Below are 26,897 nucleotides of genomic sequence, written 5' to 3'. Positions count from 1 at the left end.
ATCGGCAGAGTTGAAACTGCAGGCTGAGAACTTCGGCCCTCCCTCAAAGTAGTACATCAAATCCAGCGCCCTTATTTTTAAAAGAAGGGAGGTCATCCCACTTAGAACTATTTTATGAACACTTAGGGAGCCTGATTTCTGGAGGACTAGAACAGGGGTAGGAGCGGCAGAGACCCACCTTTAAAATAAAAGCGTTGACCCCAGTTGTCTATGGCAACCCCAACCTGCAAGGAATCTGAAGAGTGAAAGCTGCTTGCCGCGATTTTAAAATTAATTCCACACCAAAGCATGTGTGCCATGCATTTAAGGGACTTGGGAAATTGATGCTGAAGGACGGTCGGTGGCAGGATCTGGCTGCTCTCGTTTCATGAGGAACACAGCCTCTGGCCGCCACCAGCCCATGCACAGGCTCCATCTGACCACTGCGTCCCCTCGGACATACTTCAGGCTTCTGAATACCATAGAGGAGCATGGGAGGGGGAGTAAAAGAGAAATTTCGGAAAGTTCTTTTTTGTTTTTTTTAAGATTTTATTTATTTATTTGACAGAGAGAGACACAGCGAGAGAGGGAACACAAGCAGGGCGAGTGGGAGAGGGAGAAGCAGGCTTCCCGCTGAGCAGGGAGCCCGATGCGGGGCTCGATCCCAGGACTCTGAGATCGTGACCTGAGCTGAAGGCAGACGCTCAACGACTGAGCCACCCAGGCGCCCCAAATTTTGGAAAGTTCTTATCCGTGGACCTTGTACACAGTCTCGGCAAACGGTCCCTCCCATGTTATTAGCCATTCGCTCACTACCTTTATTAGGTATTATTTTATTAGTTATTACTCACAATGATTTCCACCCAAATGAGCACAGTGCTCCTTCCCATTTCCTAAAATGTCTTCCCAGAAAATAGTTCATGAATAACGTAAAAACTAGACTATCAAGAGAAAGAAGCAGCATTACGACCTGGGTCATCATTAAATCAGTTGTTGGCAAAGCTGCTCGATTTGGAGCTATAAGGGTTTTCCTCCCTTTGAAAGTGTCCCTCAAAATCTTAAGGATGGGGGGGTTGCTTCACAACAAAACATCGCATGAGGAAAAGTATCTTTTTTCAAAAAAAAAAAAAAGATTTATTTATTGGAGGAAGAGAGCACACGCGAGCTCGAGGCGGGTGAGGGCCAGAATCCCCAGCTTGACCGCAGAGCCTGACTCGGGGCTCGAACCCACCACCCTGAGATCATGACCTGAGCCAAAATCAAGAGTCAGAGGATTCACCAACTGATCCACCCAGGCATCCCATTCAGAAAAATATATTAAAGACTAGTTATGAGAAGAATTCCCAGTAACATTATGAGCTAGAGATATCAAAGACCAAAATCCAAACACTAAGAGAAGGCCAACTCCTCCCGGGTCCGCCATAACTGTCTGAAAGGACCTTGGCAGAAGGGTCTGGTGGAAGGGAATTCAGCACCTACCCCCTTCACCCGCCTCCGGCTAGAACCTTGGAGAGGCTGAGGAGCAACTGTGGAGTAAAATTACATCAGAATATACATTAATGAGAATATTTTAAATAACGAGAACGCTGCTAATTATATCTTCTCTTTTTAACACGAGGTTGAACACTTTACAGCAACCCTGAGACTCGCCGTGTGCCCAGCAGGGAGCCTCCTACTCGGCACATACTTGTAAAGGGCCATGACAGCAGGCTGGCCGATACGAGGTGTGAGAAATGAAAACTTTATGTGCAGACAAATTTAGATTTTTAAAATATTTTCACTAGGGGCATAAAGAAAGAGAAACGAGACCACTGGGATTTCAGAAAACGAGAATACAGACTGTGATTTTTGTTTTAAATTTTAGTACTCAGAATACCCAATGCCTAAGGAGTAAATAATCCAGCACGTTACCAAAAGTAACACTTCGGTGTTAACTTCCTACTTTTCATATACTTTAAGCTATTTTGTCCAAGGAAGGGCGGGGGGGGAAATTGTGCACATTTAAGTAAAAGAAGGAAGACAGGGGAGGAAAATGTTTGAATGCAGGAAACAACACGCATCTCCTTTCATGATGAGGCTTTCATATATAACCGGGGATACCCAACGTTTACACAACTCCAATGTTCGTAAATCTGTTTTAAGTATACTATCGTGACTATTTTTACAATTCTTCCACAGTGATTCACTTACTACAAAAAATAAGGACACATTACATCAAGGGTAAATTTTGGAATGAACACTCATGTATGCCCCAGCGATATTCTACCATTAATACTCTATCATACTTGCCTTAGTACATATCTCTCAACTAGACTATGCATCCACTTAACTGCTTTACACATTTTTTTTTTTAAAGATTTTTATTATTTGACAGTGAGAGATACAGTGAGAGAGGGAACACAAGCAGGGGGAGAGGGAGAGGGAGAAGCAGGCTGCCCGCGGAGCAAGGAGCCCAATGTGGGGCTCGATCCCAGGACCCTGGGATCATGACCTGAGCCGAAGTCAGTTGCTTAACGACTGAGCCACCCAGGCGCCCCCGCTCTACACATTTTAACATCAATTTCAGATATCCCTCTCTTAAGACTTAAGCCTGCATTTAACTAGAGTTCAATACTTCAGTTTGTATGTAAAACTTACCTGCAGTGGTATTTTAAGATCTGCTGGGGTTTTTTTTAAGATGTTATTTATTTATTTTAGAGAGAGAGAGAGAGAGAGAGCGCGCATGGGGGAGGTGAGGAGTGGGGGGAGGGAGGGAGAGGGAGAGAGTCTGAAACAGACTCCCCACTGAGCATGGAGCCCAACACAGGGCTTGATCTCATGACCCTGAGATCATGACCTGAGCCAAAACCAAGAGTCAGATGCTTAACAGACTGGCGCCACCAGGTGCCCCAAGATATCTACTGGGTTTTGACAAATGTATACACCCTGTTACTAAAAGCTCTATTGAAACAAGCAGCAGTACCATCACTCAAAAGGTTCCTCCTGTCCTTCCTGGTTGAACTCCACCCCCATTCCCTAGGGACAACCCCTCTTCTGATCTCCTCCCACCACAGACTGGATCTGCCTGCTCTAGAACTTCACAAAACGGAGTAAAACACTACATACTATTTTGTGGAAGGCTTCTTTCACTGTGCATAGTTTCTGAGATTCATGCAAGTTGATGCATGTATCAGCAGTCCATCATTTTGATTGCTGAGTGATGTTCAAGTATATGAATATGCTACAATGTATCCATTCATCTGTTTGATGGACATTTGGGTTGTTTCCAGGTTTGGGCTATTAAAAATTAAGCTGCTATGAACAATGACATACAAGACGTTGTGTAGACACGTATTTTCATTTATCCTGGGTGAATAACCAGGAAGGCACAGGTCAGAAGGGTCAGAAGGGAAGTGCATGTTTACTTTTACAAAAAACTGCCACATCATTTTTTCCAAAGTGGCTGTATCATTTTATATTCCTGCCAACAATGTGATGTTTAGGAATTGTGGTTGTTTCACATCCTCACCAATATTTGGTGTGACCAGTCTTTTCTATTTTTAGCTAATCTGTGGGTGTGGTGGGCGTGCAGTGGTGTCTCATTCTGGTTTTAATTTGCATTTTCCTGAAGACAGAAAATGTTAAGGATCTTTTCATGTGCTTACTCGGCTGCTGGCATTCCTCTTTTGTCACATGTTGTTCAAATGTTTTAACTGAGTTGTTTGTCATTTGATTATTGAGTTGTAGACGTTCTTTATGTATCATAGATCCCGGTTTTTCTCAAACATGTGTTTGTGCAAATATCTCCCAGTGTGTGGCTTATCTATTCATTTCATCACTATCTTTTTGAAGAGCATAATGTTTTCGTTTTTATGAAGTCTCATTTGTCAATTTTTTTTTTTCTTTTATGGTTACTGCTTTCGGTAACCTGTCTATGAAATCTCTGCCTACCACTAAGTTACGAAGATATTCTACTTTCCTTTAGAAGCATTATAATTTTAGCTCTTGGATTAAGGTCTATGATCTATCTCAAATCAATCTCAGTGCGTGAGGTGAGGTAGGGGTTATAATTTACTTATTTTCCTATAGACTATGTATTAAGGTTACACCAGCACCATTTCATTTTTTTTTTTTTTTAAGATTGTATTTTTATTTGAGAGAGAGAGAGTGAGAGAGCACAAGCAGGGGGAAGAGGCAGAGGGAGAGGGAAAAACAGCCCCCCCGACGCGGGGCAGGGAGCCCGACTGGGGAGGGGGGCTTGATCCCAGGACTCCAGGATCATGACCTAAGCTGAAGGCAGGTGCTTAACCGACTGAGCCACCCAGGCGCCCCAGCCAGCACCGTTGGATTGCTTTGACACCTATGTCAAAAATCAAATGGCCAATCAAGGGCAGGTCTATTTCTGAAATATTGGGTTCCATTGATCCCTATTTCTTGTTAATGTCAATACCACGTGCTTCAATTACTACAATTTTATAGTAAGTCTTAGAGTCAGAAAATATGATTTCTCCAACTTTGTTCTTATTCAAAATTACTTTCTCTACTGTAGTGTCCTTGCATTTTTATGTAAATTATATGTAAATTTTAGAATCAGCTTATACGTTTCTACTGAAACTCCTCCTGTGATTTTTATTAAACTTGCACTGAATCCATAAATCAATTTAAAGCAAACTGGCACCTTAATACTGAGTCTTCTCTTCCACAATCATGGCATCTCTATTTCGATATTCCTTAACTTCAAAAACTTTCTAATTTCTTTTTTCTTTTTAAGATTTTATTTATTTATTTGTTAGAGAGAGAGAGAGAGAGAGAGCAGGGGGAGTGGCAGGCAGAGGGAGAGGCAGGCCTCCTGCTGAGCAAGGAGCCCGATGCGGGACTCGATCCCAGAACCCTGGGATCATGACCTGAGCCGAAGGCAGACACTTAACCAACTGAGCCACCCAGGTGTCCCAAGTTTCTAATTTCTATTGCGATTTCTTCCTTGGCCCATGGATTATTTAGATGTGTGTTGTTGAATTTTGAAATATTTGTGATTTTCCTAGATACATTTTTGTACTAACTTCTAATGTGATTCCATCGTGGACAGAGAAAGTACTTGGTCTATGTGATTTCAATCACTTTATTTTTATGGAGACGTATTTTCTGGCCCAGCATATAATCTACCTTGGTGAATATACCATATGCACTTGAAGAGAATGTGCGTTCAGCTGGATGTCGTGTTCCATAAACACCAATTAGGTGATGGGGGTTGATAATGTTATTCAGATCTTTTATGTTTTTCACTATTTCTGGTTAGTTGTTCCACTACCTGTTAAGAAAGTGGTATTAAAATCTCCAACTGTGATTGTGGACTTGTCTATTTTTCTCTTTAATTCTGTCATCGTTTTTTTCAAGCTCTGTTATCAGGTAAATACACATCTATGATTGTTACGTCTTCTCAATGAATTGAACCTTTTATCATTATGAAATACCCCTCTTAATCTCTCCTAATTCTTTGTCCTGAAGTCTGTTTTATTGGATGTTAATAAGCTTGCTATTTGCATGGTATATCTCTTTCCATCCTTTTGCTTTTAACCTCTCGATGTCTTTATAATTAAGCGTGTCTTAACGAGAATATATACTCAGGTTTTGCTTTCTTTTTTTTGTACCCATTCTGACACTCTGGCTTTTAACCGCAGTGCTTAGTGGATTATCATTTAGCTGAATTAGGCCTACCATTTTGTTCATTTTTGTTTTTTCCTTCTATTTATCGTCCCAATATTACTTTTTTTTGCTGCCTTCATTTGGATTATTTGGATATTTTAATTTACCTATTAGCTTTTTAGCTATACCTCTTTGCCTTATGTTTTTAAAGATTTCTTTTAATTAATTTATTTAAAGAGAGAGAGAGAGAGAAAGAGAGAGGAGGGGCAGAGGGAGAGAGAGAGAAAGAATCTCAAAAGCAGACTCCCTGCTGAGCCCAGAGCCTGACACGGGACTCAATTTCATGACCCTGAGGATCATGACCTGAGCTGAAATCAAGAGTCGGATACTTCATTGACTGAGCCACCCAGGTGCCCCTTTGCCTTATGTTTTCAGTGGTTACTCCAGGGATTACAATATAAATGCTTAATTTACACACCTACTGAGTTTAGAGTCACCTGAGTGGCTGAGTCGTTAAGCATCTGCCTTCAGCTCAGGTCATGATCCCAGGGTCCTGGGATCAAGCCCTGCATCGGGCTCCCTGTTCAGCAGGGAGTCTGATTCTCCCTTTACCCCTCCCCCCTTCTTGTGTTCCCTCTCTTGCTGTCTCTCTCTGTCAAATAAATAAATAGATAAATCTTCTAAAAAAAAATTTATACACCTACTGAGTTTATACCATTTCACATCAGATGTAGAAATACTGCCACCATTTACCCCCTTTCTACTGTCCTTTATACTAGAGTTACCATATGCACATTAGCATACACAAGATTATGCAGGGTGATGTTACAATTTTTGCTCTAAACAGTCTTTTTTTTTAAGATTTTATTTATTTGAGAGAGAGGGAGAGAGAGAGAGCACAAGCAGGGTGAGGGGCAGAGGGGGAAGCAGACTCCCTGCTGAGCAGAAAGCCCACTGTGGGGCTCAATCCCAGGACTCCAGGATCATGACCTGAGCCAAAGGCAGACACTTAACCAACTGAGCCACCCAGGCGCCCCAACAGTCATATATGTTTTAAAGAAATTAAGTGGAGAAAAGAATTTTAAATTTACTCAGTTATTTGCCATTTTGTTCCTTCTCGAAGGATCCAAGTTTCCCTCTGGTATATTTCCCCTTGCCCTCTGGAACTCCTGTTGGCATTCTATCCAGCAGATCTGCACTATAACAAATGGTCTTAGTGTTCTTTTATCTGGGAATGTATTTTGCCTTCACTGTTGAAGCCTATTTTTGCTGGGTGTAGAATTCTGGGTTGACAGGGTTTTTTCTTTGAGCCCTTTAAAAATACCGTACCACTCTCTTCAGGCTTCCATGATTTCCAATGAGAAATCGTGCATATTCAACTCATCGTTCCTCTGCCTGTAAAGTGATGTTTTCTTCAGGCTGCTTTCAGTATTTTCCTTATCTTTGTCTTCAGCAGTTTGATTCTGATGTGCCTAGGTGTATTTTCATCAGCTTTAACCTGCTCAGGGTTTACTAACATATTGAACTTGCCAATTGATGTCTTTTACCAATTTGGGAGATCATTTGGCCATTGTTTGCTCAAAATTTCTTTCTGCCTCATTCTGTCTCTCTTCTCATGGGATGTCAATTACTATATATTGGATATTTTTAGATTATCCCACAGGTTCCTGAGGTTGTTTTTTGTTGGGTTTTTTTTTTTTTTTTCAGTCTTTTTCTCTCTTCTTTAAATTGGGTAATTATTATTATTCTATTTTCAAGTTCACAGAACTGGAGAACATGAGGAAGATATAATTAAATTCATATGGCTGATCTTTGAAGGGTTACTGTGAACTAGCAAGCTAAAAGAAACATGCCATTGTAATTTTCAAAGGCAACTGTACTAACTACAGATGTCCTATCCCTGTTGAAATTCAAGGAAATAAGGAAATTACTACTACAGAGTACCTAGTCCTACCTGAATACCAGGAACTGAACTGGGACTTTCACATTTACTCTTCTATTTAACCTGTATCACAGCCCAGTAATAGAGGTATTACTGTCCATGTTTTACAGATAATGGTACAGAACAAACAAGTTAAGTAAGATGTCCCACTAGTAAGGTCAAGACCTGGGACTTTAACTTATGACTCCCATTATACCCCTTTCCACAAAAAAATCTCCTAACAAACTTAAGAAAATCACCAAGAATTAGATATGTCACCTGATTTCCTTTTACAACAAGATTAGCATATACATAGATGTTGGAAGGATGGGGGATATAGTGTATTAGGATTTCAGCAAAGCACCTGTAGTAACATAGCATCAGAGGCTAAGAATCTAGGCTCTCAAACAAATCTTTTAAATGCTGGTTCTACCATTTAACTCTTTGTGTGGCTCTGGCCAAGCCATTTCAACCCTCAAAGCAATAGCTCCCTCATTTCTTAAAATGGGAACTATGATGGTACCTATCTCCTAGGATTCCGGTAAAGACTGAATGGGAAAAATGCACATAATGCACAATACCTGCCACACAGTACATGCCAAATTAATGTTAGCTATTATTAAGGCATGACATCGCTATGGCCAAGAGATGAAATAATGTAAAATAATTGTACAATAGTGATGAAATAATATGAAATATTATAAACAACAAGTATTATTGGCTTCATCCTGTTCAACTTCAATCAACATCTGCTTTTGTTTTATAATTTTCCAATTATCTTCTGGAAAAGAACTATTGTAAGGGGGTCACTAAAGAATTATACAGAACCTCTGCCTCAAAAAGAAATATGCTTATTATTTAGAATAGAAAAACACTGGAAATGACAGGAGAGCATTCACTGGAGATTGCTTAAATAAATCACGGTCAAACTGCATATACAGAACAAAAGACGTGTTTTTCGCAGACTAATTGCATGGGAAGTGATTATTTCATAAACAACATAATCACAATCTTACATATCATGTAGGAGGAAAACAGAATAGAAGAAAATATACCAAAAGATTAATACCATTTATAAGTGGTGTGGTTACAGATGATTTTCATTTCCTTAGTATAAATTATTATATTGTCTTGTTTTCTATAATGGCCAAGAATTCTTTTCATAACTAATAAATATTTTCAGGAAAAAAATAGTTTTATGTACCCTGACTGCCTTTAGGTCAAGGCTTTTGGTCCTTCAGACCTAAAGTTTTCATCTCCAACGTGACGATATAACTAAATGTTCATTACTGGAGATGCTTAGAGAAAAGGTGGTAGGGGGATTAGAACAGCCAATAACTATCTTCAAATATCTTAAACTATCTGAACTAATTAACAGATCCTTTAACTATCATTTGGGAGAAAGTTAAAGAAATTTTCTCTACTTGCATCCATGGCCAGATTTCCTCTATGGAATGGGATGGGTTTTGAAGGACCCATCCCGGGAGACAGCACTCGCCCTAAGATGCTGGAATGAGCTGCCCAAAGGTATAAACCACTCAGTAAATATTTGTAAATTGAACAAGGCCAGAAAGTGGCTCATCATCCAGGACTCAGACACATCTGAAACAGTGCAGAGGGCATTCAGGCAGCGGGGGGTGACAGGTGACTGGCCTCTCAGGTACCCTCCTCCCCACCGATCTAAGAGACCACGAGAGTTTTGGTATACACCGTTGGTCCGATTTCAGGTTTACGAGATGTCAAATCCTTCATTCTATCCCAACTATGACCACATTGTGCTGAAGAGATTTGGTCTGTTTCATGACAGTTTTCCAGGTGCCACAGCAAAAAAGACAACATGCCCCCAATCTTACCATGGGGCTCTATCTCCACTGACCCGCAGCTGAACCCCAAGAGGGCCTCTGATGACCTTCAACAGCTGGGAGGCACCACACTTTGCAACAAAGGAAGGGAACGGAACAACACCTAAGCTGAAAGCTACAGGAAGCCTTTTAACTGAGCTTCTAAACAAAAGCAGAAACAATCCTTTGTTAAGAGGAGGTTCGCATCAGAGATTTATAATCCTGACAGGCAACATGCAAGTGTCTTGCGTTACCTTCATGGATAAGCCCAGAGTGTTAAAAATCAAATTACATTTCATTTTGTTGAAGTTTAGAAAAGAGCAGTTGCCATAGGGTATTTTCAGAAGTAAGGAGGATACTGAAAGATTCCAAATAAAAACTCCAGGAAAGCAGGATGAAAGCCCCTTGGATAAATCCTGACCTCAAATTCTGCACCATCGTTCAAGTACGCGCAACCAATACTCCGATTCCAGAGCAAATTCTATGCTGTGTTCATGAGCCAAGCAAGCTCTAATGAAACTTCAAAATCTGAAATGTTGACCAAGACTTCATAGAAGACAACTATGCTCCTGCCCCAACTCCCCCACCCCACTCCCACCACTGCCCTGCCACCCCACTCCCCTCCCAGAGCACTCCTAAGGGGTTCGGAAACTGAGGGGCATTCTCCACCAAAACTGAGATCCCCTCTTGGAGTCTGGGTGTCTGAAACCCAAGCTACTCCGGCAGAGATTTCTCCCCTCAGACTTCACTCACCTGTAACTGGAGACATTTGAATAACCACTGGATAATCACCCCGAGACAACAGCTACTTAGCTTCACAGGGGCAGGGGACCCACCCAGGCTTCCCTGTGTTCCAGAGGGGACCACAGTCACTCAGGCCTCATTGTCAGTCTAGGGAAGTCAGGAAACTGAATGGTGCTGAGTGTTATGAACAATACGCACATAACTTGGACATGACTTACAATAACAACCAAAGAAACCCAGTACAATCCCTTTTGGTCATGTTGCTGCACCTACAAGAGGAGAACGAGCTTATCTCATAACAGATAAACTGAAATCCCCATTGCCTTAAATCTTCTTGGAACAAGGCAGGGTATTTTTTAGAATATTTAGAATAGAAAAACACTGGAAATGACAGGAGAGCAGTCCAGGGGTGCCCAGGTGGCTCAGTCGGTGAAGCATCTGACTCTTGATTTCAGCTCAGGTCATGATCTCGGGGTCACGGGATCGGGCCCTACATCAGGCTCCACGCTCAGCACGGACTCTGCTTGAGATTCTCTCTCTCCCTCTCCCCCCCGCTCATACTCCCTCTCTCTAAATAAATATTTTAAATAAAATTAATTACTTAAAATTAAAATTTAAAAAGAAAAAAAAAAAGACAGTCCGGCCAACCAGTCAGCCTGCCATTGAGATTTAATTGTCCCAGTCAGCTGGGCCTGAGTGTCCAGGTGGCAGGACCTCGGGCACTTTCTCGGCCAGTTGTCTCCACACCCATGCCCTGAGGAACTTGGGCTCTAGAAGGCTCCCCAGCCCCATCTGTACCAGGTGGGTAGTTCATGTAAAAAGGGGCTTTACTGCTTAAAAAAAAAAAATTTGAAAAAATAAGCCACAGATCTAGTACAACCCTCTCATTTACAGATAAGAAGACGGGTCCAGAGAATTCGGGTGGTTCACCCAACATCACACAGCTGCTGTGTGAGAACGACACAGATAAAATTACAGCCTAAGTTTCCAAGGTCACTGACACTGCTGTCCCACCGTGTAGTTTCATTTTTGGGTAACTTCTGTACACACATATTACCCAATTTTAACCTGTGAAAACCACATCAGCATCCAAGTGACCTCTGGAACCAAAGGCTAGAAAAAGAGGTAGGGACAGACCTCATCATAATCCCTTCCTCTTCTCTTGTCTCCTCTACCCTTCCCACATCCCGAGAAAATACTTCTCTGTCAGGCAATGACTTCATTTTCCTTCTCGCTAATTTGAATACTCTTGTGGGAGAGCCAAACGAAAAATGAAAATGATGAATGACCCCTTGTGCAATGCAGAAAAAATGTGGCGTCTGGGTCTCAGGGTGACGGAATACCCCTCATGCAGAAACAGAACATGCTTCTCTCCAAAACAGAAAGCAGAAACAAGGGCATTTCAGAGCTCCAAGTGTGTTTGGACAAATGGTGGGTGTGTAAAAGATTTTAAAGGGGCAGATGAAAGCAAATCAACCCTCACCTCCAAAGCAGGTAAGTGTTTTTATGTGAAAGAAAAACAGAAGTTTTTCTAAGTGAGTCACAAAGCCATGTCAGGGGAGAAATGGGAATGGGGCAGAGGTATGCAGAACAGGGCGAGGGAAAAAGATCTGCTTGATCACCTAACACATCTTTATTAAAACAAATGTTTTAACCCACAGCTCAGCCTCTACCTCCCTCACGTGTATACAGGTAAGTGGCCATACTTGAATGATCACAAACACCAAATTCTAAGAATATTTAAAATTTTTCCATGTAGAAACTAATGTTAATTCATAAACTGAGTTTCACTTTCTCTTGCACTGAATTTTACTTTTTTTAATTGAAGTATATTTGACACAGAACATTTCGTAAATTTAAGATGTAGATGTTAATTTGATACATTTATATATTGTAATATGATTGCTATTATGGCAATAATGGGCACCTCTAATACATTACTTATCATTTCTGGGTTTTTTGTTTTGTTTTGTTTTATTGTTTTTTAAGTAGGCTTCACACCCAACGCGGGGCTTAAACTCATAACCTTGAGACCACGAGTCGGGACGCTCCACTGACTGAGCCAGCCAGGTGCCCCTTACATTACTTATCCTTTATTTTCAGTGGTTGGAGTAGTTAGGTTCTGGTCTCGAAGCAAGTTTGACGATTACAATATGGTACTGCTGTCTACATTCACTATGCTGTGCATTAGGTCGTGAGGACTTATTTGAGAGCTTGAGGGCTTCTCGTTGCAACTCTGTGCCCTTAAACAACATCTATTCCAGGGCCCCACCCCTCACCCCCATTCCCTGGTAACCACCATTCTACCTCTGTTCTTGGGAGTCTGGCTTTATTAGATTCCACATAGAAGTGATACCACACAGTACTTAACCTTTCTCCGTATGACTTCTCTCGCTTAGCAAGACAGACAAGGTCCTGTCCATGTTGTCACATATCCAAGTTTTTAAAATGCTGCTTTCTTGTCATACATTTTTTTTCTTGCATGAGAACCTTGGGACACATTCTCAATCTTTATTTTTGCAGTTGCCAAGGAGGCGGCTCTCAGCAGTCTCCATCTGGAGAGAGCACCCATCTTAGCGGGGAGACAAGCAGCACTTCCTGATCACCCACTCCATGTCAGAGACTGAGCCAAGGGCTCCCCATTTCACCCCTCCCTTTGACCCTCTCAACATGAGTGCCATTCCTAGGAGTGGGCATCACGACAGTTTGCTCATTTTAAGATGAGAGGTCATGGAATTCGCCAACAATGCTCGGGGGACTGAGATGCTGTCAGTATCCCAGGCTACCCTGCCCAGTGTAAGCCAGATTTCTCATCTGCCCACTCTGGGCCCTCCCAGGACACGTCGCTAAGAAATCACTCCTCTGCTCTCAATAACTGAGAGTGAAAACATTCCCAACCACCATAGGATGCTGCTCACTTCTAAACTGCAGCTAATCCTCAGCTTTCTCTCTAAGACGCATCCGAACCAGGGAAAAACAGGAAGTTTAGGGAACTGGCTGTCACCTTCTTTACTGAAGACATTTTCCAGCCCCAAACCTTGCTTTATTACCCTTTGTGGTATTTTATTGCTCATTCAAAATAACAGATGCCTCTGACAAAATGAATATCAAGTGCAGTATACATCTGAGCAATTCTGCAGAGTAGTAAGTATGTAAGCAACTCAAGACCATCATGCGACATCAAACACATGCATTTCCAACCGGTGCAAGAGGTTTAGGGGCTCAAGGAAGACGTGGGTGATGCACAAGGCATATCGTGGGACTGATGAAAATGTTCAAAGAGTCAATGTTCTGGCTCTTTCCAAATGACTCTTGTTATCTGTGAAAATGATAAATTGTGAAGATTTAAAAAAAGAATAAATTTGATTAAAAAAGGGCGTAACTGGCTCCACATATTTTAAGGGTAAGACAAATACAGACAACTGACTATGTTTTCTCATCTTTCAAGAAAAGCTGAACTAAAACAACCCATTTCTGGCAAAAAAAAAAGTAACTAGTGATGAGCCATCATGCTTCTTGCATGACGAGAAAAAGCTGCCAAAACCTTCCACAAAAACTCCACCCAAAGAAAACACATATTACAATCTGGGGGGAAGACGATGCTGATCTGTTTCACGGACACTCACAGCACTACCACTGAAGAGCTCAAAAGAACAAATGAATTACACCGAAGTTTAAATAACAGTGAGAGCCCAATCAATATGAGCTCTGTGCTGAGAGCTTTGCAGACGAGTCTCAGTACATCCTCTCCGGATCCTGGGGGGGATGCAGGCTTCTGGAAGGAAGGTCTCAAGTGTCTGTTGTCCTTCCCCACCGGGTCCCAGAGCCTGCGGCAAAGGCCTGCACACAGCAGATGCTGAAGAGAAATTAGTTGAGCGAATGAATTTAAAAAGAAAAAATGAAGAGGAAAGCAGAGACTATGACCGGCAACACTGCATGGATAAGGAAACACTTGCATGGTTTCTGATTTACCCAAGGTCACTCATGTAGTAAAAGGCGGAACTGGAATTCCAACCCAGGACAGAAATACCCCGTTTGCAAGATCTAAGCCCCTAGGGTCAAACCAGGAGTCTATCCTTAGTAATTAGAAATGAGTGAACCATGGGGAACTAGCTGTTTCTACAAATACATCCCACAATGGATACCTTACCACCGTGTCTAGGGTTTTTGTTTTTGCTTTTGTTTGGTTTTGTTCTGTTTTTCCCTAGAAGTCTGGTGTACCCTCAAAAGATTAAAGAACCACCATCAAGAACATGAAAAGACTGTGCTGTGTGTTTGGAAGAAGGCTCCAGAGGAAGAGCTTCTACTGTTGGGGGCGGGGGGAGGGCACGGCAGAAACACCACCATGGCTGGGACCAATGATGTTCACCGTTCACATGGCATCGCTGGGTGGTGACCTTCTCCCTCACTCTTCTGAACCGTGAAACGTGGGACACTTCAGGTTGTCCAACAGTTAAATGTCGCTTAATGATGAGAGAGGGACAAAGAAGGTCCAATTCTCATGAAACTGCCCTCTAGACAGCACACGCTGTAACCACCACAAAATGGCGCACCGCACAATGAGTTTACCCTACTTTAAAAAAAGTCAGCTACAAAATGTGAAAGCAAACATCCTAAAACACTAAAAATTAATGTGGAGGCACCTCTGGAAAATAATGGGCCACTTCATAATTCAATTCCAGGAGCATGGCATGTGAAAGGTTAACTTATTCAGGTGTTGAATTGGGGCAAAGAAAAGCATTTGATGGAGAACTTGCCAGAATAGCCAGCCCTTCAGTCGTGACCTCTAGAGTCAAAGGCTGCAGTTATATTCTAAACCTTAATTTAGAGGTAAACATTCAAATGAAGCTTTCTTTAAAATTCTCCAATAATTTTCACTTTAAAAGTACAAAATTGGCCCATAAAAAAAGCTCACACTAATTATTCCAAAGCAATCAACTTCTTAAAAACCCTTTATTTCACAATTACACCAACATCCCATTAATTTGGGACACTTACCCATGTATTTATTCTTTGCTCATTACCTATGTGCACATTAAGAGTACACCAATAACACAATACAGGCATTAATATGTAAAACATCAACAAAAGCCATCTGGAAAGCTAATGAATAATCAAGGGATTTCAAATTAAACTACAGAATTTTCCCTTAGAATCTTTAGGACAACACTGTCAAGTTCAATCTATTCACTCCGCCTCCAGAATCAATTTTTCAAACCTTATGACAGGTCTAATCGCTTCCACCTGTGTCTCTAGCTTGACTCTTGACTGGCATGCTACCAGCCAGGGTGGAAATGTAGACAAAGACCCCTATTAGGATCCGGCTGTTTCTCTACTGTGAGGTCACTCAGCCATTAAATTAGTTCCAGCCCAATTTCTGTCTCTCAGGCCTCGACTTCAGGGGAGGAGGGTGTGCAGGGGAGCGAGTTAGGGGAGCAGAACCAGAAGAGCAGAAAAGGGGAAAGAGATGTTTAAGGGACTGAATGGACACACATGCAGAGAGGCGAAAAGCTAGCGTTGGCCCCAAATTCTGAAACAAAAATACTCTTTATCAAATGATGGTGGCCATTCTCCCCAACGCGATTTCCCCAAAATGTTTTCAAAAACTCTGTTCTGGGATTGTTTTTCCTTTTCATTCCTTTTGCTCGCAGGAAGCCTACTGTCTCCCATGCAAAGTGAGCCTAATTCCCAAAACCATTTCAGCCCTCTAGAGGTGCCGGGGAAAGGTTGGCTGGTGAAAGAGGCAGACTTGGGAAGATCACCCCATCAAGGGAGTGTCCAGCACCCCAGATCTCACAGCTAAGGAGAGCAAGGCCCCGGGGAGGGATACAGAGCCAGATGGTGATAAAATTTTCAGTTCCAGCATTTTCCCTACCAGACACGGGGATTTTGGAATCAGGAATGATGCCTGACACATAGTAATTGCTCAAAAAAAATTCACTGACCAGTCTACTTCCTTCCCTATATCACATTATCTACTGCACCCACTTCTCTCTGCCCAAACCCCTCGCATTCAGAACAACACACAACATGTATGAGCTGAATGTGCACTGCAATCTGATTCTTCCAATGCACTGTAAGGCTGGGGGGAGTACCTGCTCCATCATTCTCCCTCAAGAGCCTAACCCAGTGCCTGGTGTACAGAAGGCATGCCATAAATAATGCTTCTATGGATGAGGGCAAACTTAAGCCTGAAAAATGAAGGGACTTAAACAATATTAAGAAAATAAGCTTATTTAATAAGGAAATCTGTATTATTCTTTACAAATAAAAAAGAGTCCACCCTTGGTCAGTTTACTGAGGATATGTAAGTATGCTAAGGAAATCAGTATGAACAAGTTTGTGGTCATCTGGCTCACCACAAACTGTGGCTTCACACCGGAGTTATTTCAGTATCTGACAGCGACTTGGTAAAAGTCATCAAAAAAGATGATATGAGTCAAAATCTAATAAGGGACAATTCCACAGTTATCACAACTCAGTTACTCCCAAGCTCTGTGCTCCATGGTCTAGGCTAATGCCTTCCCCACAGCAGACACTAATCACAAGATGAGACAGGGGCGCCTGGGTGGCTCAGTCGTTGGGCGTCTGCCTTCAGCTCAGGTCATGATCCCAGGGTCCTGGGATCAAGCCCCGCATCGGGCTCCCTGCTCGGCGGGAAGCCTGCTTCTCCCTCTCCCACTCCCCCTGCTTGTGTTCCCTCTCTCGCTGTGTCTCTCTCTGTCAAATAAATAAAATCTTAAAAAAAAAAAAAAAAAAAGAGAGACAGAATGTGGTATCCCAAGCATGCCACGTGGAGGTGTTTCTCTCAATGGTGGTGATGGATGGTACTAATCCATCGCCAACGCCGGTGTAGACCCCACCACCACCAACAGCTCACATCTGCAAATGGTTTCCGGGGTGCACATCTGTAGGACGTGACTGTGGGACACAGTAATGTTCACTGGTCCAGACACAGTACGGAGCCCATGCCCTTGGGACTCTATCCAACTAGCTGAGCTAACTGGTCACAGGAAAACCTACCAGGAAATAGGGAAGAAAAAGAAAGGTGTCTAAAGGCAATCAAATCCAGCATTGTGTCCAAAAGGTTACCCTGACAACAGAGTAGAAAACACGTTTCAGGGTCAGAAACACGTGCCAAGGAACTTGACTGGAGCAGGGAATAGAGGGTGAAATTATCTGTCCTAGTCAGACGGGTGGGTAGCAGAGCCAAGTACGACTCTTGGGGGACTATCACTCACTGACATGGCTTTCACTTTTTATGTTTGGAGACGGGAGCCCATAGGCCCTTCAACTGCCTTGATTTAGTTGCTAGCAAGCAGCTCTCTTATCTCCCCCAGTCACTCCCTTCCCCAGAGCTCCCTCCCCTCCGCTGGATCACTAACACACCTTTAACATTCACAGGTCAGGGGCAGGAGGGGAAGGTTCTGGCACCTGCCTGCTTTCATACCTTGAGCTCAAATGAAAGCTGCCAACGTCTGTCTCAGGGCCGCGGGAGTTCAGCTGGGTTTGTAGCCAGAGAAGAAAAGATGGTAGCCCTCCAAACTATTTGTCAGAAGAGCAATTTCCAAGTTACCTTTGATGGTACTGAGTAAGCGTGAGACAGAATTAGTGTGAGTATTCAAATAATTATTTTCACCCATGATTTTAAATCTTGTAGGCCCCGGGGCTATCATTCCATGTATACTATTTAAAGGCCTCCAGCTATTTTTCTTAATAGTCCGACTAATAAAAAGTACATGCTTGGGAAAAAGACTTCTAATTCTCCTCCAGTATCTGTTCTCCACTCCTCCCTAGTGTACTCGGCCCCTGATTTTCAGTGGATTCATGGATGCTGAGTACACAGACCACAGTTATTTCCTAGCCTTCTTTGTGGGTCGATACGGTCTTGTGCGTAGATCCTAGCCCTAGAATATAAACAAAAATGTCACGAGCGATTTCTGGAAAGAGTCCGTAAGAGTGGAGGCACACCCCTCTCAACCCCTTCCCCCGCGTACTGGCCAAGACCAGAACATAAATGCCGGGGGCACCTCTCAGACCACTTGCTGAGGGTGGCGGAGCAACTCAACTGCATCCTTAACGCGGGGGGCCGCACGCTGGTGGACCCTGGGCTGCCCATCTCGGCCTCTCTCATTTACGGGACAGAGAAATGAACCCAAACCTCAATCCTGTTTGAAACACTTTAATTCGGGGATACCTGTCTAATCCTAATTGACCCAGAAGCTGGTACCCAAATGGGGTGTGCAAGGCTTCGATCTCACGCATATCACCAGAAATGCGACCTGAGAGAGAGGGAGGGTCATCGGGGCAGGGAACAGTGGAGACCGCTCCTGTCAAACAGCAGCAAAGCTTCTGCTAGAAGCCTGGCTTTCTACAGCTTGGGAGGAAGACCATGCAACTGTTAGAAGCGATACCATTATAGGGACTAGCTCTGAACACTCACAACGTCAGTGCTTCCATCCTTGACACTCAGCAAAGTTCACTGAATGAAAGGGACATGATCTCCACAAGAGCTAGTTGGTCTCAAAGGATGGAAAAGAAAACAGATCTGATAAGCGGTCGGCCACCAGCAATCTACGCTGGAGCCTCCGGGGCTGTCCCTGCAGCCCCCATAGGTGGTAAGACAGATGCTTCACCACAGACAGCCTGCAGCCTTGTGCCAAAGTTGTCATCAAGGGATCACCCACACCACCGTTTCGTTCAGCCAAGGGACCCGCCATCTAATTGGGTGAGAAGAGGATGGGCAGAGTATCAGGGCCTTTAAAAAACCAGAGTTTTTAGGCTAAAAATCTCAACTCGAGATAAGATCTTTGATGGTTATTCACACAGAACCATCAGAGGCCTACTAAAGTTTTCAGAAACATCTATCTCCGCAGAAACCATTAGGCTGACCTAAAAGGCTGTGATTTCACCCTAAGAACAGTAATATTCAGACCCCTCGAACCCTCACCAAGAGTGGGTGTCAGAAGCCCATCCCCTCTGATGCACATCTCAATGTGTTACAGTCAAGACACTCCCAAAAGGCAAAGTCATGACCCCAAGGACACCAGGCCAGATGCATGACCAGGAAACCTACCTACTGCCTGTTCAGGGAGTCCTTCCCTGCCCAGGGGATTCCATGGTCCCCATCTCACCCCCACAGCCAGCGGCAGAGTACACGTCTGTTTTCACTAGCAGACTGCCAGACCTCAGTGAGCCACGTCCAGCCCTGACAGAGAAGGTTCCATCCCCAGAGATCCTGAATCTGCTCGAGAGGAAGTAGACTAGTAGAGCTACCTTCCTGGAGGAGGGGGTGAGAGTTTTAGATGGGGCGGGCGGGGGGGCGGATACAACACAGATATTTGGGACTGAGGTAGAAATTGCTGGCTGTTCCCCACCATGGGCTTCCCCCTCCTTTCTTAGGAAGGGAACTCCCAATTTTTAGCTGCAACAAGTCCCCGCAGGTGGGGGGGGGAAGGGCAGAGAAAAAAGATTTTAGAAACCTTATAATAAAGATCTATTATATAACTTAAATTTTACTTCTATTCCAGACCCTGAGGAAAGAGCCACAGAAGTGACAGATATAAAGAGAGAAACATGCATGGAATTCAAACCCAGGCCACACTTTTGAAAATTCTTCTTGCTCTGCATAATAGACCTATGGATGTGGTCGGTCCACAGGAACAATTCCATATATGGTAAATTCTGATACGTAGCTTTCTACACGCTGGTATGATACTGGAGTTTGACTCTGATGACCCTAGGCACTAAAAGATTCTGTATGAGGGCGCCTGGGTGGCTCAGTTGGTGAGGCGACTGCCTTGGGCTCAGGTCATGGTCCCGGAGTCCTGGGATCGAGTCCCACATCGGGCTCCCTGCTCAGCGGGAAGCCTGCTTCTCCCTCTGACCCTATCCCCTCTCATGCTGTTTCTCTCTCTCTCTCAAATAAATAAATTAATTAATTAAAAAAAAAAGATTCTGTATGAAACTGGTTGATACATGTAAAGTACATTGAAGCAGTCAGTATCTGAAAGATAAAAGCTTTCAATACATTAGCTAGTATTATTATTATTATTATTATTATCATTATGACAATAGACTGTGCTTCCATGAGGAGAGCCCATGTGGGATCAAATATAATATTGGCTATAGACATGGTTTTGGTCTGGGGCATGTGGGTGGCTCAGTCAGTTAAGAGTCTGACTTTTGATTTCGGCTCAGGTCGTGATCGCGGGGTCGTGGGATCAAGCCCCGCATCGGGCTCCCCACTCAATGCGGAGTCTCCTAGAGAGTCTCTCTCTCTCCCTCTGCCCCTCCGCCCCTGCTCTCACACTCTCGCCCTCTCTCTCAAATGAATAAATGTTAAAAAAAAAAAAAAGAAAGAAAGAAATGGTTTTGGTCTTACTCTTAGAAAGGAATAAGCCATATTTATCCATCTCATGGTCCCTTTGTGGACAACTGTGAGTTTTCGGCATCAAGGTGACCTCAAGCTCCTTCTCCTAAAAAAGGCTACAGCCCATCCACCCCACCCCACCCCCAGGAACTTCTCAGCAGGCTTGCTGACTCACGAGGCTGCTGTGAGTAACTGTATCTCGCAGTGTTCGGAAGGAAGCCATGCGAGCCGTGCAACAGGACATCTGTACGTTACGGTGAGCAGCCACTATTTATTAATGCGGGATCTGCTCTGTGCCAAGCAGAGGGATTAATCATTAATCATCAAAGCTATTTCATTCTCTGTGCTCTACAGAGACCAGGCAAGAAGAGAAACAAAGACACTTCCTAAATGCCCTTGGAAAAGCCAAAATATTTTTCTCTTCTGTAAAAATAAAAACTCGTAATCCTACAGAAGGTTCTGACTCTGCTATTGTCCGGCTCAGCTACACACTTTTCCAGACTTAAGTTGCTTAAGACAGAATGTAAAAAAAAAAAAAAGTTCAGTATCAAAAAGGAACTTACCAGTATTCAAGGGTACTAAAGCAGTGTATTTACACGGCATTTTCTTTCTATCCTAAAACACGTGCTCACCAGGATGTAAGGAAACCCAACCATCTGATTACACAGGAGATGGGTCATCCACTCTAGAAGGCTTGCAGCCCTCTTAGTAATCACTGCCCACTACACGAGCTCAGAGACCGTAATTCCAGTGGTTCAAGATCGTCCCAACATAAAATATTCTTCACTTACTGCCCAACAAAAATGGACAAGTGCCAGTGTTTTTCTTTTTTTTTTTAAGATTTTATTTATTTGAGAGAGAGAGAGCACGAGCAGGAGGAGGGACAGAGGGAGAGAGAGAGAAGCAGACTTGCCACTGAGCAGGGAGCCTGACGCAGGGCTCGATCCCAGGACCCTGAGATCACGACCTCAGCCAAAGGCAGGTGCTCACCGACCGAGCCACACAGCCGCCCCATAAAGTGCCAGTGTTTTTTCCATCTAAATTTAATCTCCCAAAATCCTATGTCAAATGCCATGTTTGATTTTTTATTTGGAAAATAAGATGATAATAGGTCCCCTTTTCAATATAAATAGTGTGCGCTTGAGTAACAAAGGATTATCACAGAGTTTGCGCAAGCAAGTAACAATTGCTCCATATACAAACACAGGCTTTTCCCTTCTCATCGGAGGGCACGGGACTGGGTAGGAGGGGAGGCAGGAGAGGGAAGGGAACACTGAAAAAAAGTACCTATGACAACACAAAATAACCCAGCAAATAAGAACTGTTCACGGCCATGGCTCCTATGTCCCTCGCGCTACACCCACCTCACTCTACTGATTCCGCTCCACGAATGCTTTCTCTACACACTATTCACACAAAACCGCCAATTCCATGGCTTTGACGATGACAGTCAAGAAAATTCTAAGGTTATCTCATCATTTTATAACAACATATTATCAAATTCCAGAAATGATTAAGAAAGACCAACATATTTCCCTACGGTGAATTATGCATCTAATTGTGCAGTCCCATGAGTGAAAATGCCCAGGAACTGTGAATCCAGTGGGGTGTTTGGTTTTTGTTTTTGTTTTTTAGTTTTACATTCCTGAAATTTTAGTCCCATGTTGAAGGAAGACGCCTTTCTTATTCACTCCCTCTATAAGCCTCCTTTTTAAACTATCTCAATATAAGAATATTAATACTAATTTAAGAGTTAAAAAAATTCCTTTCATCTGTTTGTCATTTTTTAAACTTTAACCAGTCTATGAAACAGAAGAAATAAGAAAGAAAACTCAGTAAGAATAAATCTCAAACATCTAAATAGGATTAGAGAGCGCCTGCAAAATGTATTGAATAGGGAACATATCAAAATGGGTTTCCAAAAGTACGAAGTTTCCGATTCATTTCAACTGACACAGCTCATATGTCGTTCAAATGTGCTGTCCTAGCCCCTCCACAAAACATCTTCTGGCTACGACAACACAAAAATAAAATGATGGCCTGAGTAATAACACCACTGGGTAAAGATATTTTTCCATAAAGTTTCTTCCGAGGATCATCTGAAAGGTCAACCACTAAGGGAAGGAAGAGGGTCACAATACACAAAATCCCCTTGCTTTCAAATATAAACCTGTGATCAAGGAACATTTTTAAATTTTTCTTCCTACATTTTACCTCTTCTAGGACCACCTTGCTTTGCTAATGGGCTTATTGAGAGTTCCCCTTCGTTTCTACCCCTTCTCCCCCAACGCTGGTCCGACAGGAGACTCCTCTGGACTCCTCTGAGCAGGTGCACAAAGTCTGGCCAGAACTTACCCGTCCAGAAGGTTCATTGTGGTAGGCGTCACTTCGGCAAACAGAATTACTTTTCCAAGTCGCTTTGTCTGCAGATTCTGTCGGTAGATGTCTAGGTTAAAATTTTCTGAAGAGAAGGCCTCCACGTCAGTCACCACAGGTAGAGCAGATGGACTGATTTCTATTTCAGACGTGTAGGATGAAAGAAACTTGAGGGAGAGCTTGCTGGATTTTATGACTCCTTCAGGATCCACATGCTTCTCCAGCCACCGCATAAGAGGATCCCAGATTTCCTGTGTTACAAAGAAATGAAAAGGTCGTCATTTGGCATTACAAGAGGTGATGGTAGCCTTTCCCTAAAATGCCACTTTGGTAATATAAGTACTTCCTAATTCATGACCAGGAGGAGCTGGAGTAACATATTCCAAACATCTGTGCTATCACAGAGTAAACAATAAGTATATGAAATATGCTTATACCAGGGGCGCCTGGGTGGCTCAGTTGGTTAAGCGACTGCCTTCGGCTCAGGTCATGATCCTGGAGTCCCGGGATCGAGTCCCGCATGGGGCTCCCTGCTCGGCAGGGAGCCTGCTTCTCCCTCTGACCCTCCCCCCTCTCATGTGCTCGCTCTCTCTCATTCTCTCTGTCTCAAATAAATAAATAAAATAAAATAAAATAATAATAATAATAAAAAAGAAATATGCTTATACCAGAAAAATACACTTGTCCCTTGAACAATGCAGGTTTGAACTGCGAAGGTCCACTTACGCTCGGGCTTTTTTCAATAAATACAGTACAGCGCTGTAAATGTATTTTCTCTTCCATACGCTTTTCTTAATAACCTTTCCATTTCTCTAGCTTACTTTCTTGTAAGGAGACTGTATATAATACACATAGCACACAAAATACGTGTTAATCGACTGACTGTTTATGCCATCGGTAAGATTTTCAGTCAACAGTATGCTATTGCTAGTTGAGTTTTTGGGGAGTCAAAGTTATATGCTGTGGATTTTCGACCTCCCTGGCAGGGAGCGGGGTGGAGGGGAGGATTCTCCTAATTCCCACACTGTTCGAGGATCAACTGTAAACTGTTCAGAAGCCAGGATCCAAAGAAATAAATGCACCTTATTAAACTTTCTATCCTACATTATATCGTAAATACTTAAAAGTCTTCTCCGGCTCTAGAGTTCATTAGTAATTCTCTAGTCTGTGCCTTTTGCAGGAAATTTACAGCTTTAAACTTTCGCCCCTCAAGGAAATTCTTATCCTACCTCGGGAAATACTGTAAAATGCCAGAACAGAAGTCACAGAACACAAGGCCCTAAGATAAGAGCATCCACTCTCCCCCTCTGGAGGACCTCTACCCCCTCTCCTAGACAAGCTGACCCCCACCAGCCACTGACAGGTCACCAGCAGGGGGAACGTGACTTTTACATGGGGAAATAATGGGGAACCCAACAGCAGCCTCCACTTTGTCCAAATGTGGGTCCAGGGGGGGTTGGGAGGGAGGCAGAACCTACTAGAAACCTTGCCTAATCCAGAACAGAGCTCTCTATTCCAATCCCTACAACAAGAAGGGGTCTGGGAGCCTCCAGCAGGCTGCAACTTCCTCTCAGGCCGTGGACGCCCCACCCTGGAGGGACCTCCCTCTGGGGTGGGGTAGGAGGTGGGGCACCAGGGAACTACGGGATCAGGGGAGTCATCACCCTGAGAGGCCAACACCAAATGTATTAAGATCAGAGAGTCACAGTAAACACAGATCTAGGCTCTTAGGCCACCTTCATGCAAATGCTGGGCCTTTCGAAAGAGGAAAGGTGCCCTTCTGTTAACACAGGGTATGCCCCAAAGCTGCATGTGGCCGCAGAGAAGCAGCTTCAGAGATGAAATTTCACTGAACTAAACTCAACTAATGGACCATTAAAATGTACTTCCACTTGACGAAAAATATAGAGGACAGAAGAACAAGTTAAATAACCTTGGGAGGAAGGAATCAGAAGAAATCGAGAAGGTGAGATATTTCACAAAACAAGAATTGGCAGGGGCACCTGGGGGCTCAGTTGGTTAAGCGACTGCCTTCGGCTCAGGTCATGATCCTAGAGTCCCTGGATCAAGTCCCGCATCGGGCTCCCTGCTCGGCAGGGAGTCTGCTTCTCCCTCTGACCCTCCTCCCTCTCATTCTCTCTGTCTCAAATAAATAAATAAAATCTTAAAAAAAAAAAAAAAAAACAAGAATTGGCAAGTCAATGTCACAGGGGCCCCAAAGGCGGAAGGGGGGTGGGAGGGTGAAACCCCGTCTGGATGAGGAGAGACGTGAAAGACACTATCAAATACAGTGAGTGGCTCTTCACCGCATTCTGGTTTGAACAATTGAGCTGGAAGAGACATTTTGAAACAATTGGGAAATTTGAATCTGGACAGTATGGATCAGACAACAAAGACTCACTGTCAGGTCCAGTAGGCATGATAACGGTACCGTGGTAATGTAGAAACACAGCCTAAATGGTAGAAATGTGTATGTGTCATGGTATCTGATGAAGCAAATAAGGCAAAACACTAATAACTGTTAAATTTAGACCATGTGTATTTGGGGTATCTGTCACACTATTCTCTCTATTCTTCTCTAGATTTTAAAACTCTCATAATTAAAAATAAAACAAAATGGGGGCACCTGGCGGCTCAGGCGGTTAAGCGACTGACTCTTGGTTTCGGCTCACATCACTATCTCAGGGTCGTGAGATCGAGCCCCGTGTCGGGCTCTGTACTCGGTGCGGAGTCTGCTGGTCCCTCTCCCTCCCCTTTTGCCCCTCTCCCCACTTACACACACACTCTTTCTCTCAAATAAATAAATAAAATCTTTTAAAAAAGTAAAAAAAAAAAAGATAACACACACACAAATGGTAAAATAAATACTGACTATTATAAAAATATCAGATTCAACTAAAATGTTTTGTCAATCCATTCATGCGACAAATATTATGATATTATGGGGTGCCTACCACCATATGGTAGACTTTCTTATAGGTTCTGGACATTCAGTAGTGAACAAAGGAGCCAAAGTTCCCATCCTCAAAAGGCTTATATCCTAGCATGGGAGTCAGATCATTTTTATAAAAATTCATCAGCACAAGACATAGAATGTTAGTCATAAGTGCCAAGGAAGAGACGATAAGCAGAGAAGAGAGATAAGAAGTGTTGGAGGTAGGCCATCGTGGGGAGGGCAGATGAACCCTGGGGGGAGGGAAGAAAGGAGGGTGGGACAATGTAACCCACACAAGCCCATAGCTCTTCTCTATTTACATAGAGGATTCCAAGGAGGAGCAGAGGCCCAAACGGGAGCATGAGGGAGGGAAGTGCCCAGAACGCAGAGAAAGCCAGGAGGCAGCCAAGGAGCCCAGAGGACAGAGGTAGAGGGGCACCCACGCCGTGCAAGGCCTGAAGGGCCACAGCAGGGACTGGGGCTTTCACTCTGGGGGCAATGAGGAGCCCTGGAGGCTTCAGGAAAGGGAGTGTGGTGACCTCCCGTGGTCACAGTCACCACAGGATCACTCACTCAGCAAACTGCCCTGAGCACAGATTAAGGGGGAGCAAACACATGGGAGCAGACAGCAGTCAGGAGGCCTCTGAAGCTCCCGGGAGGGAGATCCTAACACCTGGACAGGTATCACAGCGGCCATGAGACTGACATAGAGGCCGCAAGATGCGCTGAAAGATCACCCTTGGGATGTCAGAGGGAATGGGGAGTCAAAAATGAGCCCAAGCAACCAATTCAGCCAACTTTATGTGTAAGACAAGGAAATAAAGGCTTACTTCTCTTAAAAAAAAAAAAAAGAGCCCCACATTTCTGGCCTAAGTACCTGGAAGGATGGAGCTGCCCCCGGAAATACTGAGTGGGGAGGGAGGGAACAGGTGTGGACCGGAAGAGCCGGTTCTGGGCACATCACATGTGAGACACTGGTTAGAAATGCACAGAGGCAGCGAATAAGCAGTAGGACATGTGAGTCAGGGATCTAGGGGAGAGGTCCACACCGAGGACATAAATGTGGGGATCTCCAGACTGCGGATGATAATCTGAAGGCAGGAGACA

At 43.6% G+C, this 26,897-nt stretch overlaps 1 protein-coding gene across 5 annotated transcripts in view; it reads right to left on the bottom strand.

Moving 5' to 3' along the window:
* Positions 1–26,897, bottom strand: part of HLCS (holocarboxylase synthetase) — a 232,744-nt gene that overhangs the window by 130,292 nt on the left and 75,555 nt on the right. For all 5 annotated transcript variants that reach the window (XM_064578993.1, XM_064579000.1, XM_064578982.1 and 2 more), the window contains one exon: positions 22,835–23,106. In XM_064578993.1, the coding sequence (XP_064435063.1) occupies positions 22,835–23,106 (272 nt within the window). The remainder of the gene's footprint in view (positions 1–22,834; positions 23,107–26,897) is intronic.

Source organism: Mirounga angustirostris, unplaced genomic scaffold (assembly GCF_029215605.1).
Source record: "Mirounga angustirostris isolate CCGP_5_RB_7025 unplaced genomic scaffold, mMirAng1.0.hap1 SCAF_1, whole genome shotgun sequence".
Classification (NCBI taxonomy): Eukaryota; Metazoa; Chordata; class Mammalia; order Carnivora; family Phocidae; genus Mirounga; species Mirounga angustirostris.
Note: the sequence above shows the minus strand (reverse complement) of the source record. Positions and strands in the feature narration are given on the sequence as shown.